This window comes from Gobius niger, assembly GCF_951799975.1.
Source record: "Gobius niger genome assembly, chromosome: 1".
In the NCBI taxonomy this organism is placed as follows: domain Eukaryota; kingdom Metazoa; phylum Chordata; class Actinopteri; order Gobiiformes; family Gobiidae; genus Gobius; species Gobius niger.
Genome location: NC_136852.1, coordinates 28,137,713 through 28,157,368, shown reverse-complemented (window position 1 = coordinate 28,157,368; position 19,656 = coordinate 28,137,713). Strand labels below are relative to the sequence as shown.

Here is a 19,656-nt window from a genome sequence, read left to right as displayed (position 1 = left end):
GATACATTATTGATATGATCTGTTTTTGACTGTTAAAAAACAGTCAGGCATTCTTAAAAGTTGTTTACGTTACATTCTACACATGAATAGTTTAGGGTTTTGGAACTTTTTTTTCAAATAGTATTTAATGCTTGATCCTTTATTTCTTAACCAACAACAAATAGATGACAAATCCACTGAGAAACAAACCACGGTCATAGATGACCCAACTACAATTGTTTTTGTCGTTGAGTCATCAATTTTCCATTTTAAAACCGTGAAAAGTCAGTCCATCATCATGAAAAACAAGGATGCTCTCCGGATCTGTCTAAAAAAACGTATTCTTTTCTACTGCAAAATATGCCATTCGTGTGAGTACATGTACCAAGAATGTGATATTTCCGATTGATTAGATCGGAGATTCCTTCAGGGCTCCGATTTTGCCCAGACATTCTGTGCTGCTAATTCCACACTGAAACAAAGCAGCTTTGTCGTTGTGGGCAATTAAATGTTTTTTTTTTATTTTATTTTATTTATTTATTTTGCAGCATAACACAAAACATGATGATCTCAGTTTTATGTATGATTACAAAATGAAAAAAATAAAATAAAGTGAACAATTAAAAATTTAAAAAATTCTAATTACACAGATTCTAATGCCGTTATATATGCTGACCATTTGTCCCATTTTTCTATAAATTCAGCTTCTTTCAATCTTAAAACAAAGGTCATTCTGGTGAATATTTCCTGCACAATGTCCATCCACTGGGTATGGCTGGGTGGCTTAGGTTTAAGCCATCTTCTTGCTATTGCTTTCCTGCCTGCAGACAATAATATCTTAACCAAATATTGATCATCTTTCTTCACATTAGACAAAAGGCCCAGATACATTGTGGCAAAAGATAATGGTACAGAATACTTCAGTACTTTGCATAAAGTAAGGTGGACAGACATCCAGAAAGGTTTTATCGCTATGCAGACCCAGAAGACGTGCGTCTGGTTAGCGTCGACAGTGCCACATTGCCTCAAACACATTTGTTGGGTGGACAGTTGTTTACTTTTAATAGATGATGTGATAAGGAATCGAGGCAATTTAAATTTTATCCATTTTAACAACAAAAAAAACGATGCCATCTGCGTACACCGGTGAGTGACTGAGCGTGAATTGGGAGATTGGTTCCTGGAGGAAAAGAAAACGCTTCGTCTGCCAAATGTAGGTGGAAAATTGAGACCAGTTTAGCGCATAAAACACATTGGAAGAATCGGGTTGAGTTGAATTCTGTCCCGTCCTGCACCTGTCCCAGCGCAGCACTCAGCCCCGACGCCGCTCCGGGCCTCCGAGCCGCCTGGAGCCAGGAAGACTTGTTTACTCCTGCATCCATCTCCATCTGCCACTCACTCTCTTATGTCTCTGCTGGTAATGGACGGTGAACAATCATAAATACAAGGGTGGCCGTACTGGAGCTGGCTGAGTCCAGGAGAGGGTAATATTGACAACCTAAACAAACCTTTGCAATATATTCCACGGTATACACTGTGTTTTATGTTAATTATAGAATAGTGCATTCAAATGGTTCAGGTGTTATCTAACAAGAGAACTGGCTTGATAGATTACACAACATTTTCCATCATAATTCTTTTACAACCTTTAAAAGCTTTGTTAGGGGTTCTTTTTTGGACATATCATGCATTAGGACTGGGCAATGAATCGAATTTTAATCGAGATTTGAACCCCCCGCCTGAACGGATTTCCTCCGGTTTGGCTTTAACCATAATCTAAAAGCTTTTTGAAAATAGTGTGAAATAGTGGCGAAACACGAAAACAGAGATGAAAGCGCAACGCAACGAAAGAGTGACAAAGAAGCGGTTTGTGGATTTTTGAGGCTGCAGCTGAAAGCACAGTGGCTAAGATGGACTTCTGACAGTGAATCGTATTTTTGAGCCGTCTTTCATACTTACACTAGGGGTGGGAGATATTGACGAAAATGGATATCTCTATATTTTTTTCCAATATCTCGATATTGATATTCAGACGATATTTTTGCAATCTTTCAAATAAATGTGTGCAAAGTGGCATTGAAGGTCCAGTTGGTCTTTTTTGACTTGCTGTATCTGACCGATTATTGTATAGAATTACTAGTACAAAAAGATATGAGACATTATTGATTTAAAGAGGGGGTATTATGGTTTTTTCAGCCACATAGCACCAGTCTATATCACACTACAATGATGACGAAACCTTCTGTTGGTCTGTAAATGCAGTAAATTAGAATAACTGCCTTGTATAAAATTGCTCTTTCAAAATGGCGGTAGCGAATGACTTGAAATAGGCCCCTGTCTCTTTAAGAACCTCTGACCCTTTCCGACACGCCCCCTCCACACGCTGTCTGTGGCATCACAACAACACTCCGCTTGTCTCAACAGTATTGAAACTACGATCGGTGCATTTTAAAGAGGGGGTATTATGCTTTTTTCAGCCACATAGCACCAGTCTATAGCACACTACAATGATGACCAAACCTTCTGTTGGTCTGTAAATGCAGTAAATTAGAATAACTGCCTTGTATAAAATTGCTCTTTCAAAATGGTGGTAGCAAATGACTTGAAATAGGCCCCTGTCTCTTTAAGAACCTCTGACCCTTTCCGACACGCCCCCTCCACACGCTGTCTGTGGCATCACAACAACACTTCGTTGTCTCAACAGTATTGAAACTACGATCGGTGAATTTTAATTTTTATTGTTGGAAAGGACCTACTGTTTATCACTTTGTGAACAATGGCCACACAGGATATTATTTGGAAACGAACCTTCCACACCGGACGCTTGGAAGGGGCTCTTGCCTGAAAAATAACTGCTGTTTGGAGGCTCTCTCTTTGCATCTGCCATGCCCTATGGATCTCTAACTATACCCCCATGGACGACACCAGGATCTGCAGGAGCCCATACGATTCAAAGACGGACATTATCTGTGCAGGTGGACAGTGGTTTTTCGAGGTTACCCGTTAGCTTGTTATAATCGACTACAGCTCATTGTTGATGAAAAGTCTGCAATAAACCACAAATGTGTAAAGCCAGGCTCATTGTGTGATCATCGTAAAGGCTGCTTCGAGTAGTTGCTGCTTTATTGACGTTATTTGTGCATAATATGCTGCCTGTTTTCAATGAATGTTGTGAAGGTGAAGGTTGTTAGCTTGTCGCGGCTAATAGTGCCTTAGCTCCGGGAGAAACCACTCGGCTACGACTCACTGCAGATGAAATGTGAGCAATAAACTACGAAATCAACAAGCCAGGCTCCGTGTGTGATCGTCATAAAGGCTGCTTCAAGCAGTTGCCTGTTTTAGTGACGTTTTCAATGCATAATATGCTGCGTGTATTCAGTGAATTTTCCCGTTAGCTTATCGCGGCTAGCTTGTTAGCTCCGGGAGAAAACCACTCGGCTACGACTCACTGTAGATGAAATGTGAGCAATAAACTACACAATCAACAAGCCAGGCTCCGTGTGTGATCATCATAAAGGCTGCTTCAAGCAGATGCCTGTTTAGTGACGTTTTCAATGCATAATATGCTGCTTGTATTCAGTGAATTTTCCCGTTAGCTTGTCGCGGCTAGCTTGTTAGCTCCGGGAGAAAACCACTCGGCTATGACCCATTGCAGATGAAATGTGAGCAATAAACTTCCAAATCAACAAGCCAGGCTCCGTGTGTGATCATTGTTAAACGGTTCTTTGTGTGTGTGGTGGTTTTATTGACTTTATGTGTGCATATTTCTCGTTTTCACGTGATGACTCGAGGTTTAGCTTAGCATTAGCTTTCTCCGGAGGCTCTGTGCATCATCACGGCCCAGCGCAGAACCAGACACTGAAATAAGTGTTCTTGTCACCGGTTTTAATCCTGGGTGTTTCGGTAACAGAAACACTGATGTATGTCTTTGTAAAAGTCTGCTGTAACTCCGGTTCACAACACATGAAGCTAATCCTCCATGATGACTCTGTTTACGTCTTAGGGCTAGACACTGCGGGGAGGGGGTTCTGCTGAGGGGCAGTGGTTGGTTACTCGGCTGGTGACGAAAGGTCGGAGGCGTATCCTGGAGGTCGAGGGCGTTTCCTGAAGGAATCAGGCGTTTTATCCCTAAAATGGCCGCCATCAGAGTTTCTACAGATTACTCGAAAATACGTGAATGTGCTAAGGCAACACTTCAGGCATGTTTTTAATGAGGGAATGACTTAATAACATGATGTAAAGCTTGAAAAAGTCCATTTTGCATAATACCCCCCCTTTAATTTTTATTGTTGGAAAGGAGCTACTGTTTATCACTTTGTGAACAATGGCCACCCAGGATATTATTTGGAGACGAACCTTCCACACCGGACGCTTGGAAGGGGCTCTTGCCTGAAAAATAACTGCTGTTTGGAGGCTCTCTCTTTGCATCTGCCATGCCCTATGGATCTCTAACTATACCCCCATGGACGACACCAGGATCTGCAGGAGCCCATACGATGCAAAAGACGGACATTATCTGTGCAGGTGGACAATGGTTGTTCGAGGTTACCCCGTTAGCTTGTTATAATCGACTACAGCTCATTGTTGATGAAAAGTCTGCAATAAACCACAAATGTGTAAAGCCAGGCTCATTGTGTGATCATCGTAAAGGCTGCTTCGAGTAGTTGCTGCTTTATTGACGTTATTTGTGCATAATATGCTGCCTGTTTTCAATGAATGTTGTGAAGGTGAAGGTTGTTAGCTTGTCGCGGCTAATAGTGCCTTAGCTCCGGGAGAAACCACTCGGCTACGACTCACTGTAGATGAAATGTGAGCAATAAACTACACAATCAACAAGCCAGGCTCCGTGTGTGATCATCATAAAGGCTGCTTCAAGCAGTTGCCTGTTTAGTGACGTTTTCAATGCATAATATGCTGCTTATATTCAGTGAATTTTCCCGTTAGCTTGTCGCGGCTAGCTTGTTAGCTCCGGGAGAAAGCCACTCGGCTATGACCCATTGTAGATGAAATGTGAGCAATAAACTTCCAAATCAACAAGCCAGGCTCCGTGTGTGATCATTGTTAAACGGTTCTTTATGTGTGTGGTGGTTTTATTGGGTGAAGGCACGCACATCCACAGTTCTAAATAAGTGTGCAGGATCAAAAAATGGAAAGTGTAACAGAAACAAATAAATAAAAGATCCGCACAACTTCGTCGCTCCAAAGCTTATTTTAATGCTCACCAGACAGTGACGTTTCGGGCCTTAGCCCTTCTTCAGACAATATTGTCTGAAGAAGGGCTAAGGCCCGAAACGTCACTGTCTGGTGAGCATTAAAATAAGCTTTGGAGCGACGAAGTTGTGCGGATCTTTTATTTATTTGTTTCTGTGGTGGTTTTATTGACTTTATGTGTGCATATTTCTCGTTTTCACGTGATGACTCGAGGTTTAGCTTAGCATTAGCTTTCTCCGGAGGCTCTGTGCATCATCACGGCCCAGCGCAGAACCAGACACTGAAATAAGTGTTCTTGTCACGGGTTTTAATCCTGGGTGTTTCGGTAACAGAAACACTGATGTGTGTCTTTGTAAAAGTCTGCTGTAACTCCGGTTCACAACACATGAAGCTAATCCTCCACGATGACTCTGTTTACATCTTAGGGCTAGACACTGCGGGGAGGGGGTTCTGCTGAGGAGCAGTGGTTGGTTACTCGGCTGGTGACGAAAGGTCGGAGGCGTATCCTGGAGGTCGAGGGCGTTTCCTGAAGGAATCAGGCGTTTTATCCCTAAAATGGCTGCCATCAGAGTTTCTACAGATTACTCGAAAATACGTGAATGTGCTAAGGCAACACTTCAGGCATGTTTTTAATGAGGGAATGACTTAATAACATGATGTAAAGCTTGAAAAAGTCCATTTTGCATAATACCCCCCCTTTAAACATTAGGGCAGGGCGATATGAACAAAAATGTATATAACGGTATGAAAAAGAAATATCACAATAACAATGTATTTGGCGATATCATTTACACCAAACAAAATACTTAAAGAACAACTAACCCCCAAATCAACTTTTTTTTCTAGCTAAGTTGTATAAATGGGTATCTTATAGTGTTATCTACGTGTATATGTCACTATTTTAACAATTTAGTGCAAATTTGTTGAAATCCTGTCTTTGTGTCCCAAACCGTCTGTGTGGCGCCATCTGCAGCGAACTGTCGGTACTGCATTTGATTTTTTTAATTCGGCACCCAATTAGCGGAGGGGATAGAGATGATGTCAGGAGGTTTGAGATGATGTCACGGGCCCTGCCGCTCTGGGCTATAAAAGGGCTCAGTCTCGCTCACGCCCCCACAGCGAGTTGGTGTTGGAATAACGAGAGAATATTATCATCGATTGTCAGGTTTGCGATTAGTTGTCATAGCATTTAGGTAGATTTTATTAGGATAGCTTTTTTATTATAAATAAGTGTATAGTTTTAGTAGTGTTAGTTGTTGAATATTGTAGTTGTAGTCACTAGTTGCTTTTATTGTTAGATTAGTTAGCTCAGTTTAGCTTAGGGCGTTTGTTAGTATTGCTTTTAGTGGTCTATCGTGTATAATTTAATTGTTAGTTGTTAATTGTACTGTGTTAGGATGGGGAGGAAGTGTAGCGTAGTGGGGCTGGAGTTTGCAAAGACCATTTTACGTGCTGATTCCTTCGCCAACTTCACCGAGGTTGAACTGGGCTATGCTAGTCTTCTCCTTTGAAGAGCGAGGCCGTCCCCACCGACACTCCTGCCCCGCCAACAATGTGAGGTGTGTGAGAAAAATAATGATTTACCCATTTTGGATTTGGTAGTAATTGCATTGATTGTAGCTGCTGTAAAAAGAGGCACTTGGTTCACTCTGTCCCGGTCATTCCTGTCAGTAGAAGCTACTTTGCTCACAGATTGAGTCATGTACAGTATATAGAATTTTTATGTGCACGTCAGAATAGATCGTTATTGTAGTGTCTCAAACAAATTCGCCGTTTTGGCCTCTGATAATACCAATCACATGAGTCGTGTAGATCTGTTGAAAAAATATGGCGTGTAAATAGACACTGCAGCCTCAGCTCCAGGCGACGTGTCCCGCACTCGCTCACTGTGGCTGAGGAACAGCAGCCACCGGTTATAAGCGCGTCTACTCGCTGCCCGGGGCAGCCTGCTAATGCATCAGTCTGCAAAGTTACGCCAACACTGTGCGCAAATGTGCATGAGTCTGAGCACCAAACTAATCGAAGTTTGACATGACTGTAGCTTTTGACAGTAGCTACAAGCTAGCCTGTAAAGCTAACGTATAGCTAGAACGTACTGTGTGTCGGAGGCTAAACTGACCGGCTCCGTGCGCGCTCTGCTCCCGTTTGATGCTCGAATGCGGTCAGTGAGGAGAGGGCTGACCACTCCAGGTGGACCGTGCGGTTAGTGAGGAGAGGGCTGACCACTCCAGGTGGACCGTGCGGTTAGTGAGGAGAGGGCTGACCACTCCAGGTGGACCGTGTGGTCAGTGAGGAGAGGGCTGACCACTCCAGGTGGACCGTGCGGTTAGTGAGGAGAGGGCTGACCACTCCAGGTGGACCGTGTGGTCAGTGAGGAGAGGGCTGACCACTCCAGGTGGACCGTGTGGTCAGTGAGGAGAGGGCTGACCACTCCAGGTGGACCGTGTGGTCATTGGGCGCTCACAGATGTGAGCTGTTCTTACGTGGTTTCAGAATCAGTATAGTTGTTATTGCCATTGTTGTTGAACAGGTTCACAAAGTAGGATAAATTCTGATAATTATGTTCATGTTGACAAGTTTTCTGAAGTGAACCAAAGTTTACACCTATTTGGACGCAGCTTTTCAAAATGCCAAACCATTTGGAAGTTTTTAGTAGCCGACTGTAGCCAGAATTAACCTGATACAAATATTTGGTTGATCTGCTATAGGGTGGCATATTCTGAAGTATATCCTAGGTTGTATTCCTATAAATCATCAATACAAACAATGTGTTTGCATGTCACTTGTGTGTGCACTTTATAAATATTATTTATTGTTATGTTTTCAGCCAAAAGTGAGCAGAGAGAAATGTCCAGACTGATCCAGTCATTACAAGGCATGCAAGTGTCCAGGCCAATGTGAAGCCGAGCAGGCGACGCAAAGGTGAAATCTATTTATCCTTTATACAGCACTGTCATTTTATGTATAAAACAGTCTACACTTTTGTTTTTTTATATACTGTAGTTAGACACAAGTTGTGTAATTACTGCCATTTTAAACGTGTTTTTTTTGTTTGTGTTTTGTACAGCTACTCAAGCCCGGACCGCTTACACAAGCGTCGGTTGTGGGACTGAGGACCTGATGGAAATCCCTCTTCCTGACAGTCCCAGAGCAGCCTCTACATCTTTAAAAAGGAGAAGGTGTGAGGTGTCAGCGTCTGACCCCAGCTTCCACATCGATGACAGTGCCAGCACTGTGAACTGTTCAAGGTACAAAGGAAATCTAGAGTTTTAATTGAAAAAATATATACAGCGTCCTGGTTTTTTGAGGGATGAAATATCCTTTATTTTATATAGCATTCCTGCTGAAGTCCCTCCACACAAGGACAAAGAACATATTGTTCTTGAGGACCAACTGCTGGAGCTGTTTAGGCGATGTCCTGTCTGGGTCACTCAACAGTGTCCTCGCTGTGAGTTCTCCAGTCAGTGGTCCAGTCAGCCCATGGTGAACAACATCCCAGCTGGAAACCTACAGCTCTGTGCTGCTGTGCTGTTCACCGGCTCATCCTTTAGCCAGATTTCAAAGGTACTACAAAAACATTTTATTTTTCCATATATTATCCGATGATAACAGATGTTTTAATTTTATAGTTCTTGGGGGCCTTCAATATTCAGGGACTGTCAGAGCAATGCTTCTATAGGCATCAGGCAAAGCTCCTCATCCCTACGGTCAACTGGCAGTGGAAGCTGGAGCAGGATGACCTCATCAGGGAGGCTCTTGAAAGCGGCTCTGTTACACTGGGCGGGGACATGCGGGCAGATTCACCTGGTAAATACATTTAATAAACATTTATCTGAAGTATTAAAAGTCAGCTAATGTATAACTTGCATTCATGTAGGACATTCAGCCAAGTATGGCAGTTACACCATGATGAATCTAACGAGTAACAAAGTCATTGACATCGAGCTAGTCCAGGTAAAACATTACAATACAAACATAAATATGTAACTTTGGATAACTGTGCATTATGATAGAACTCATATTCTTATTTTTTTGTCTTATTAGAGCAATGAGGTTGGAAACAGCGTGCGCATGGAGAAGGAGGGGTTTGTGTTTTGTGTCCCAGAGATTGGAAAAAAATGATGCGCTGGGCCAGAAAAGGTGAACGGAGGAAATGACGAGATGGAAGAAAAGCATTGTGAACCATCTATATGAACCATCTCTACTGGTCACCATCAAAGGCTGTGGCTGAGTGGACATCTGGGCAACTACATTCAGAATGTCCACGGTAAACCCCCTGTTCCCTCGCTGTCTTCACAGGCCTTTGGTTGGGGATGATGCAAGAGTGTGGCCAAAATCAAGTATGTGTAATTACAACTACTCCTCCCAATATCTAATTTATATTGATGTATTTACACTTCACATATCAATTTATTATTCTTTGTAATTCTTTATAATTCTTTGTAGGCACAGCAGCATGCGAGAGACTCTTACTCTTTTGTTAACACCACGTTTTTTGAAAGATTAAGCTAAAATAAGCCCACAATACTACACTTCAAATATTGAGGAATCCATAGTCTGATTCTCACAATAGTCTGGGCCTCTTATTCAAAGGAAGGCTGGCCAGGTAATGATTCCTAAAGGTTCAACAAATATTCACTAGTTATTTTATCACTTTGAAATGTTTAGAAAATAGATACTGCATATTAATGTTTATTTGTGAAATTTTAGGGTGCAGTTTGGTGCCTTGAATTATGATTAAAAAAGGCAAATCGTCATAGTGTATCCAAAATTCAAGCGTGGAGACTACACAGTGCGAGCCATGAAGACCAGAGCTATCTCAGGTATGTCACATTAAAAACAACACAACCAATGCTTTTACAAGGACAAATGTTTTGTGCTTTGTTTACAGTCTACTTTGACCAACTAATGGCCCTGCTGTTTGAAAGTGTGGTCGAGGATCCTCTCCCATATCAGGAGCACACAAAGGACCTGTGCCTGAACCATTCTGTGCCCATTGGACAACGTAATAGATTAAAATCAATGTTTCATGCAAGATTTAATTGTGGGCAGTAAAAAAAAAAAGAAGCCTGTATATGTTCTGTCAGATATGTCACAGGAAGGTATATGCAGCACCGCTTTATGTTTCTAGAAGCTGAAAACTTACTGCATGTATATTTATTACAGTTGGTATTGTATAACATAACCAGTCAACTTTGTCTGTTCAATTTGTTTATTGCACACATCTATGTAGACCAAGTGAGTGGCACATGCAGCTCAACCTCAAGTGAAATGTGAGCTGTAAGTTTGTAGTAAGTTTTACCAAAGAAATTGTGCTATAATTTGGAAATTGCACTGTTGTAAGAGCCAGAAGTGCAGAATCAAGTACTGGTACAAAACAAGATCTATAATTTTCATTAATATTTCAATATTCAACTAAAAAAGCATACATATAAATACTTCATTATAGTCTTTACTCTACAGTGTCATCATTCAGTGGTAGTTTAGTGTATGTGTTACGTTGGTTAAACCTTTTAGTTCACTAAATTTAGTAATAGAAATTACTTCAGGCTATTTACTTAGGGCTAACTGGCTCTTTGGGTTCACAATGTTACAGTCAAGCCTTTAGAGAAACATGACCTGAATGATTCTGTCTCACATCTTCAATGGCAAACCAAAAACAATTTCAAAAAGACAGTGTTCCTGCTCAATAATACAGGCCTACATTTATTTATTTGATATGTTTTGTGCACTTTGCTGTAAGAAAAATAATAAAAATCTTTGTAACACAAATAGCCACGTCTCTATATCACACACTCTGCTGAGGACACTGAGATACATCTCCCATGTTCACGTAGACCACAGCAAAAGTCTACATCTAAAATAGATCGGTAAATTCTGAAGCAGCCAGGACAGTTACGTCCCTTAGCTGCGATGCTAACGTCGATCGAGCTCAATGCTAAGCCGCTAGCTTTGTAAATGACAGAGGAATAAATGACCCAGCGCCTCCGGTACAAGGCCGCTGTCTGCCACGATGCCCCCCCTGTGTAGAGAGAGCTGTCGAGCTGTCCCAGTGGAACAAGTTGCTAAATAAGTTAGCTCGCTGGAACTCCATGCTCCCATGGTCGGACTTTGTTTACGAGGAGCGCTGCAGGTGCAGCGTCGAAGTCAGAAGCCTCAAGCCCCTCCCACCCCTCACCCCTCCCGCGTGCCCCTTAGTCCTCCAGGCAACGCCCCCTTTCTGTTGAGATTTTCAAATCTGAGGCTCTGATACTGAGGCTCTGGAAGGAGGGGTTAGTAGTCCTTTAAAAATCAAAGCCTTTAGACCAGGGGTAGGCAAAGGCCAGGCCCGGGGGCCAAATCCGGCCCTCCAGTACAGAACTTCTGGCCCCCAATATGATTTTGAGAAATATGATAATGCAAATACCTGTTAAAGTACACTAAAAATGAGAGAAATAGTGTATTTTTATGGTGTATTTTTTAAATGTCTTTGCAGAACATCCCACTTGGTCATATATAATGTAACAGTGATTCTCAACTGGTGGGTCAGGGACTCAAAAGTGGGTCGCGAGCCTATAGGGAACTTTCTTTCAATATTTTAATATATCTAACACTACACGGAAACACACTGGAGTCTGTTGAAATTTGTATTATACATTGTATTAACATTTGGGTTGTTTTGATCATAATTTCAGTCTTCAAAGCAAATCTACGGCTTGTTCAATAAAAACGTGTGGTAAATGCAATATTTTATACGATATATGACAAATTACAGTTTTATTTGGGTCGCACTTTGTCATTAAGGTATTGGCGGGTCTCGGAGCCGGACCACATTAGAACCACTGATGTAAAACATTGGCATTTACAGAAAATGGTTCTTAACTTTTGGCTACAATGAGGTTCGGTTCGGCCCTTGGTGTTTTGGCTATGATGAAAATTGGCCCTTCATGATGCAAACTTGCCTCCCCCAGCTTTAGACAATGGGGCAAATTCATTTAAAGCTATTTTATTCTATTCATTCATCCAAATCTCTACCTTCATGTGGAAGAACACGGAAGATAAGATAAAAGAATATTGCTACAATATTTGCAACTTCATCTCCATCACAATGAAACACAGTGGCAGGAGACTTGGGATAGACCTGTGAGGGGGGGGGGGGGGGGGAGAGCTTGCAAGGCAGAGCTAAAACTTGTCCTGAGCCCTTTCCTCGTAAATATGAGCGACTCAAGTGACTCCACGCTGCCATGTTGTTGTTTTGACTGTTACGCAGGGGAAGGCAGAAAAAATTGTGGTGAATTGTACAAATTATGAGATATCCAAATTTTGCATATCGTCCAGACACTAATTTGGATGTTATCATCTAAACGATATATCTCCCACCTCTCACTTACACATGTGCTGATTACTAGTATTTCTTTATGTACACAGTTATTATCACCGTGTGAAGTTCTGGCCTTGCGAGGCTCCGCACACAAACCATGCACTCATCGTCTGCCCCTGACGGTCTTCAAACATTCCACTTTTTTCAGCTATTTTGCAAATGTGTGCTCGTCGTTGCTGCAACAGGACAGATTTAGTGCTTTTTAGTCTGGCAGCATTATCTATTCAACTGCTGGTGCAGGAAAGACCGCATTTATTGTTTTTATCCTTAAAACAAAACAATAATCGAATTGAAAATTGAGACCGATCAAGATCTCCCAGCCCTATCATACAAGGTTGTGGATTTAAAACATTCTTTTGGTGCCTCAGCATTGATTTTAAATGGATGTTGATACGTTTTAAATGGACAAAATAAAACGGAGGAGCAGAGCTGGTCAGCATTTCGAATTGGCCTGGAGCATCCTCTGCAGGCACAAGTGGGAACTATGCGTTATAAAACAGTGAATACAAGCTTTCACTTTTGGCTCACGGCATGTCTACAAACCAATGGCAACGCGATGAACATACTTTAAGCGCAGAACTGCTAAATACATTTAAAAAATGAGTCCTGTGATGAATCATGGGCTTAAACATGCCTAAGACAGTTGTGTGTTCCCTCAATGATGCCAAAAATACAAGATCGGAGCACTTCAGAAACCAACGTTTTCAAGACAGTTGTTAATGACAATAGACCATATGCACCTAACCTCCCAAACAACCATTTCAATATGATCTCATTGCCCAATACCCACTTTGAGATGTGAGGACCAGAACAAAAGTGGAGCAAAAAACAGACACGATTTATTAAACATGAGCTGAAATCCCATCCGTGCTTCTCGTGCTTCTCGCGTTCAATGAATAAATTATGACAAAAGCTTTTTTCTACAAATGGTACTTTAGAGCGAGAGCGATTCAGACGCTTGACCGCAAGGAAATTTGTCTTTTAATTAGCAATCCAGCAGATCAAGTGCATTTTTCCAGCAATGGGGGAATAGGTTACTGTGTCAGAGTGAGCAATACCTGTTTACTGCGGCTCTTTCGGCCTCCTGAGAGATTCTTACATGAGGTTTGATTACAGGCTACGGCAGTGGGTCTGATTACTATGTAGTAATAATTGGTTCTCAAATTCAGGGCCAGGCCGTCATGGCAATGAGGGTCTTAAAGGGACTATACAGAGTTTAAAAATGTTAAAATTATGTGTTTTCCTCCCCCTCACATGTTCCAGCCAATGACTCAGACCTGTTCACCACAACTGCCTCTAAAATCCTGCACTGCCACTCAAAACGTTGTTACTTCGGGTCCGAAGTGCCGTCATGCACAAGCTTAATATAGAAGGCGCAGTTACACGTATGACCTGAGGTGGCAGTAGTGAGTAATATAAAATGGCCAACTTGCGTCTAGCCCCTTTAACATGCAAACTGAAAATAGGGCTACAAAATTAACCGGATCAAAATCAATATCAAAACAATCTCTAATTTCGATAATAATCGATTTTGATTATTACACTAAACAATAACAACAACAACAACAAAAAATAAAAAAAATGATGCTTGTCCGTCCAAAGCGCAGAAAGTCGTCCTGCTCGGTTTGTGTGAGCGCGGCCGATCGGCTGAACTACCAGCGCAGCGTGATAGAACTGTATTTGTCAAAGATAATTTGATTAATTTTTATACGAAGCTCTTAAGATAACGTTACTGATAAGTGCTCACCTTTTGCTGTCGGGAGAACAGAAGTTTAGAAGTCTTTATATCCGTATACCTGTGCACTGGTTTTGTCTAGAAGAGTCAAAACTCTTCTTCCGGAGCAGATCTCAACGGAGCTGAAAGCAAACTCGCTTTTGTTCCCTTCGCATCTCACGTGCTACTGGCAAATACTTTGGTCCGACATAAACAAACAGCGCTGTGTGATGATGTCATCAGGCCGCACATTTGGTTTGCTTGGGCAGGTGTGAGCCCTCAATAGAGGATTAGTTTAGAAACGTGAGCATATTTATTATGATTTGGACATTTTTTTAATTGTCCAACGGAGATATTTAGATGAATAAACTATATATATATTTTTTAAAAGTAACAAATAAGAGTTTCAATCATGATTTAAAATTCAACTACTACAACGGTACGTCTCTATCTCCTATGGTTCCGAAATTATACGCTAAAGTCTATAACATGAAATATATAAAATAGGTGTGCAAACTTGTAAGTTGTAGCTGATCTTTATATCGGTTGGGCCCGGACAAGGCGAGTACATAGATCGTGGCTTGCGCGGTAGAACCGTGTTCAGTGGAACGGTGGCTAAAAGCTGTATGTGCTGCTTTTGAAAGTTCACACTTCCCTGTGATTGGTTCAGTCAGCCAGTCGCTCATTCAGAGCATCACAGAGTACTACAAAAGGTGAAGTTGGTGGGAAAAAGTATTTGAACATACTGCTGACGACCCCCCCCCACTAAATAAAACACTTTGCTGTAATTTATAACATGCGTGCATCAATGATTTGTATTTTTAGTGTCTGCAGTTACCCACTACTTAAGCCTGGGCTCCTCTGAGTCAGACCTACAATTTACTTACACTGCAATCGGGGCTAACAGAACCAAAACACAACAACCTATTTGCAACACAGCGGCTTGGCTTCATCATGTACTTTTTATATCCCACACATCATCGACATTGTCTCCATTTACCTATAGCGCTGGCTTCCTTGCATTGAGTTTGAGCGCGAGGGATGCAGCCTAGACAATACCTACAGGGGATGTGAACAAAGAGCGTTTCAGAAAAGCAACACCTAAGCATTCCGCGGCAGCAATGGCACCCGCGGCCCCCGCAGCTCGACTGGGATATTTATAGCAGGCGGCGCGGTGAGGACTCTTTGTATTAGGATGAATGGGGTTTAATCAAGAAGAGGCGACCGCATACCCAGCTAGGGCTGCAAAACAAATCAAAATTGCGACTTGAATGAAGGATCTAGGAAGTTTTTATTTTCATTTTTCCCCCCCATTTAACAATAAATTATTTTTTGTTGCATAATTTACATATAGCCTAAACTGAGACAATGTTATTGCTCATGAAATATTTGCAACTGATTCATTATGCACTTAAAACAGAAATGAATTAGGGCAACAAGCACCTTTTAAAATCCCTTACAATCATTAATCTCCTTCAAAATAGCCCACGTGGTCATTTATATTATTTACAATAATGTTAATAGTCAATAATAGAATACAATAATCTTAATAATCTTTTTTATATTGTTGATATTGTGTCTTATCCTTGTACTATCCATGGTTTATGATACCGATACCTTTTTTCGATACCTATGCTAAATGATATCATCGGCCATATAGAACCAACAGATTAGTGATGTTAATTTATTCCTAAACTTTCTTTAGGTTGTTTATTTTACAATTAGCTCGGAGTATTGTCTACTGTTCCCAATCCCAGTCCTAATGTTGACCAAAGCGGTGCGTTATTTGAAGGCGTCGACAGGTGTTTTTAGACTGGAATGCGGGCGGAGTTATGTGCTGATTTGGTTTTAAAACACTTTTCACAAGTCTGTTACCAGAAATAAAGCTAAAAAAACAAAACAAAAAAAGTTCACCCCCACCTTACAATACAAAAATCTTGCTGGTTGATGAAAAGCAAAAAAAAGGACAAAATTGCAGTGGAGGCAGTAGCTCACTGGGCATCTTCACCGCTGAGAGGAATGAGTTAATGCCTCGACAAAGAGCTGCATTGTCCAAGTGCTTAGAGTCTGGGTATTAGGTATAGCCTTTGCCTGAAAGATTTACCTGTCCACGGCGATTCATGTTTCTGATTAAAAAAAAAAAAAAAAGACAGATAGAATGTCTCAAGCTGAAAAGAAGAAATCAGGAAGAAAAAGTCGCTTCTTAAAGGGTTTGATCATCAAGCTCCCCTGTAGTTTTGCATTGCTCCGTATGCAAAGGAGTGTATTTGGATGAACCAAAGTGCTGTTTACTCACAGAACTGAATGCTGAGGCTGAGGATGGCCAGCGCAGCCGCACCCCCCACCACCAGGAGGAGGAAGCGGTTACGAGCCTGCATCATGTGACTCTGTCAGCCATCCAGCCCGCCGCCCTCCGTACCTGGGACCTGCACAGGAACGAGAGGCGACAACATTTCAATGGTGTTTTCTGGGATTCTCTGAGAACAGTCACTGCCCTTACAAAAGATTCAGTCCAATATTCAACAAAATAAGGCACTCCACGTGTTCCAGCAAACTTCAACTGTGTGATAGGGCTGCACGACTAGCCTTTACCAAATCGAAACTGAGGTTTTAGCTACTGCGATTACCTAACCTCAAGGCGTTTGATTGTTTTTTTTTCTTCTTTGCGCCTTCACCGGTTGATGATAGACATGTTCGCCAATCAGAATGATCGAGCTCTGCAGTCACTGAAAACATTGCAATAAGGTTTTTTTGGACAAAATCGTGCAGCCCTTCTGTGTGGGCCTTCAGCTCCCAAATATTTGAACTGTTGTATTTACGTGTCACTTGACTCTCTCTTCAAACGCGTCAGCCTGGCTTTCCAGTGTTACATAGTTTCACTCAGATGTGAACTTTTATTTTATTTTTTTCTTCCTCCACTTCTATAATCCAGCCAGCTCCATAAGGCAGATCAAAAAGCAAAGCAGGGGTTATGCAGAAAACCAGGGGAGGATATGAGTGTAGCCCTAAAACCTACAAACCTGCCATTACACAGGCTAAAAATACTTAACAGCCCGGGGAGTTAAGCCTGCGTCTGACCGAAGGGATGCTGCTGCTGCTGCAAGTTGTTCATTATCAAGTGTGTGCGGGCGGTTCTCAAACTGTGGGGTGGGGCATTACAACTGGTTGGTAAGTATTAGGCCTGAAAGATATATCGTTATTGTATCGATATCGACATAACATTCAAGATATAAGTATTGAATATAAACTATATAGATTCTCATCAATAAAACTGCACATTTGTTTTAATTTTTCTGAAAAATGCTTGGTTTTCACCGAACCCGTAGTTCAGGGGTGTCCAAAGTGCGGCCCGGGGGCCAAATGCGGCCCTCAGACCAATTTTTGGTGGCCCTCTGCCTTTTTGCTGAATCGGGACACATCATCAGAGATAGTCCTTTTTATTTGAAATGTAAAAATTCTACACAATTCTAACCAAACAACTATCCTTGTACTGTGAGACAGAGCTGGCATGAAGGTTTTGAGCAGAAATAAAGGTGTGGGGCGCAATTTAAACCTCTGCTGGTCAAAGGTTTTGCGGCACTAACCACCGATCTATGGCCCTTCACCCTGTGTACGCTTCAGTATGCGGCCCCACAGGAAAAAAGTTAGGACACCCCTGCCGTAGTTCTATCGTATCGTATCGACATCAAGATATCTGGCATGAATATCGAGATATGAAATTTTGTCCATGTCGTTCAGCCCTAGTAAGTATATTGGATTATTATTACAAGATAATAATTCTGTTTACATGTAAAAGTGGAGAGCAAACTGGCCCAAAACATATACAATTTAAGAAGAAATGAAATAAATACATACATAAGCCATATGTATGCAAATACGTATACATACATACATGTGCTCGTCATACAATTAGAATATCATGATTGCATTTATTTCTGTTATTCAACTTAAAATGGTAAACTAATATATGATATAGACTCATTACATGCAAAGTGACGTATGTGTTTGTTTTAATTTTAATGATTACGTCTTCCATTTTAAAATATTCTAATTTTCTGAGATGTTTAATTTGGGGTTTTTACAAGCTGAGCCATAAAAATCAAATAAAGCTGCATATCTCACTTTGCATGTAATGAGTCTTTCATATATTAGTTTCACAATTTAAGTTGAATAACAGAAGTAAATGCACTTCTTCATGATATTCTAATTATACATACGTATACATTAAATTATATTATATACGTTTATGGTAATTTGAACCAGGCTTTGTACGTATTGTCATTATACTTTAAAAAAAATCTCATTAGAACAGCTGAAAAACAAATGTCCTTTAGGGATATTAAAGAATCTTGAACCTTGAAAAATCTTATTTCAGAAAACAAGTCGTGACACTATCATCTAAGGCCGACTGAACTGTGCACAACCGGAGTGCACGCGATAACAACAACATTACAACAGATGAATATTTATCATCGCGACAATCGACAGTCAAATAAAACGCCACGTGCATCCGCTAAAGTCGCCGATCTCCGCAGTTTGACCAGCTCGTTAACCAGTCGTAACCACGCTCATAACTAGCTTGACTCGAGTTAGCAGCGGTGCGTTAGCCTGGTAATCTGCAGGTACTGTCAACAACAGCACGCGACGATCAAACCCCACAAACGATCATCTTTGTCATACTTTTTTTCCTCCCCCCCCACAAACTTTATCCCGTGCTACGTGTTGCTTCCATCCACGTCGGCGTCCCCCCCCCCCGAAGAGACAGCTTTGTCCAGGTTAAGTCACGCAATTTAAATGAATGCGTGAATGTTTTATGAAGACAGATATCCGTGCAACAGCAGAGCAGAGTTGAACAGAGCACACACGTGGGAAAGGGGAGAGTGTGCTCTTTTTACCTGCATAAATGCGTCGCAGAGCCGCAGGAGTTCAGCCGGAGACTTGAATCCACCGCTCCGTGTTTCGCCAAGTACGAACTCCGCAGACCCGTCAACCCGACAGACTGAGCGGAGAGAGGCAGCCCGAGGCAGCGGGCAAGTCAGCGACAAGACCGGAGTGTGACTTCCGGTCAAACCTTTCAAAAATAAGACTATACAATATAATGAAGAAGGACAAAAAAACAATTCAAATTGGGAACTAAAGACAATTTTAAATAGTCAAATTATCCTGTAAATGCACAAATTTGTTTGTTTGCTCTTTATATGTTTTGACTTTTTAAAAATAAATCCATAAATTTGAAAAAATCCATGGTCATGGACATTTGTGTTCTTATTGATCAAAACATCTATACATTAATAGGCTATAAAATCAATAAAGTAGTGAAATAAAAATGGATATGGATGGCATGTCAGCTCCAACTGACTGAAGGCCAGTTCATCCACCTAGCTGTCAAGAC

The 19,656-nt window shown here is 41.4% G+C and overlaps 1 protein-coding gene across 1 annotated transcript in view; it reads right to left on the bottom strand.

Moving 5' to 3' along the window:
• Positions 1-19,275, bottom strand: part of pxylp1 (2-phosphoxylose phosphatase 1) — a 35,641-nt gene extending 16,366 nt beyond the window's left edge. The window contains exons 1-2 of the mRNA XM_079559694.1: positions 19,160-19,275; positions 16,561-16,690 (exon numbers count right to left, since the gene is read on the bottom strand). Coding sequence (XP_079415820.1) covers positions 16,561-16,645 — 85 coding nt within the window. The 5' untranslated portion in view covers positions 16,646-16,690; positions 19,160-19,275. The remainder of the gene's footprint in view (positions 1-16,560; positions 16,691-19,159) is intronic.
• Between the last annotated feature and the right edge of the window lie 381 nt (positions 19,276-19,656).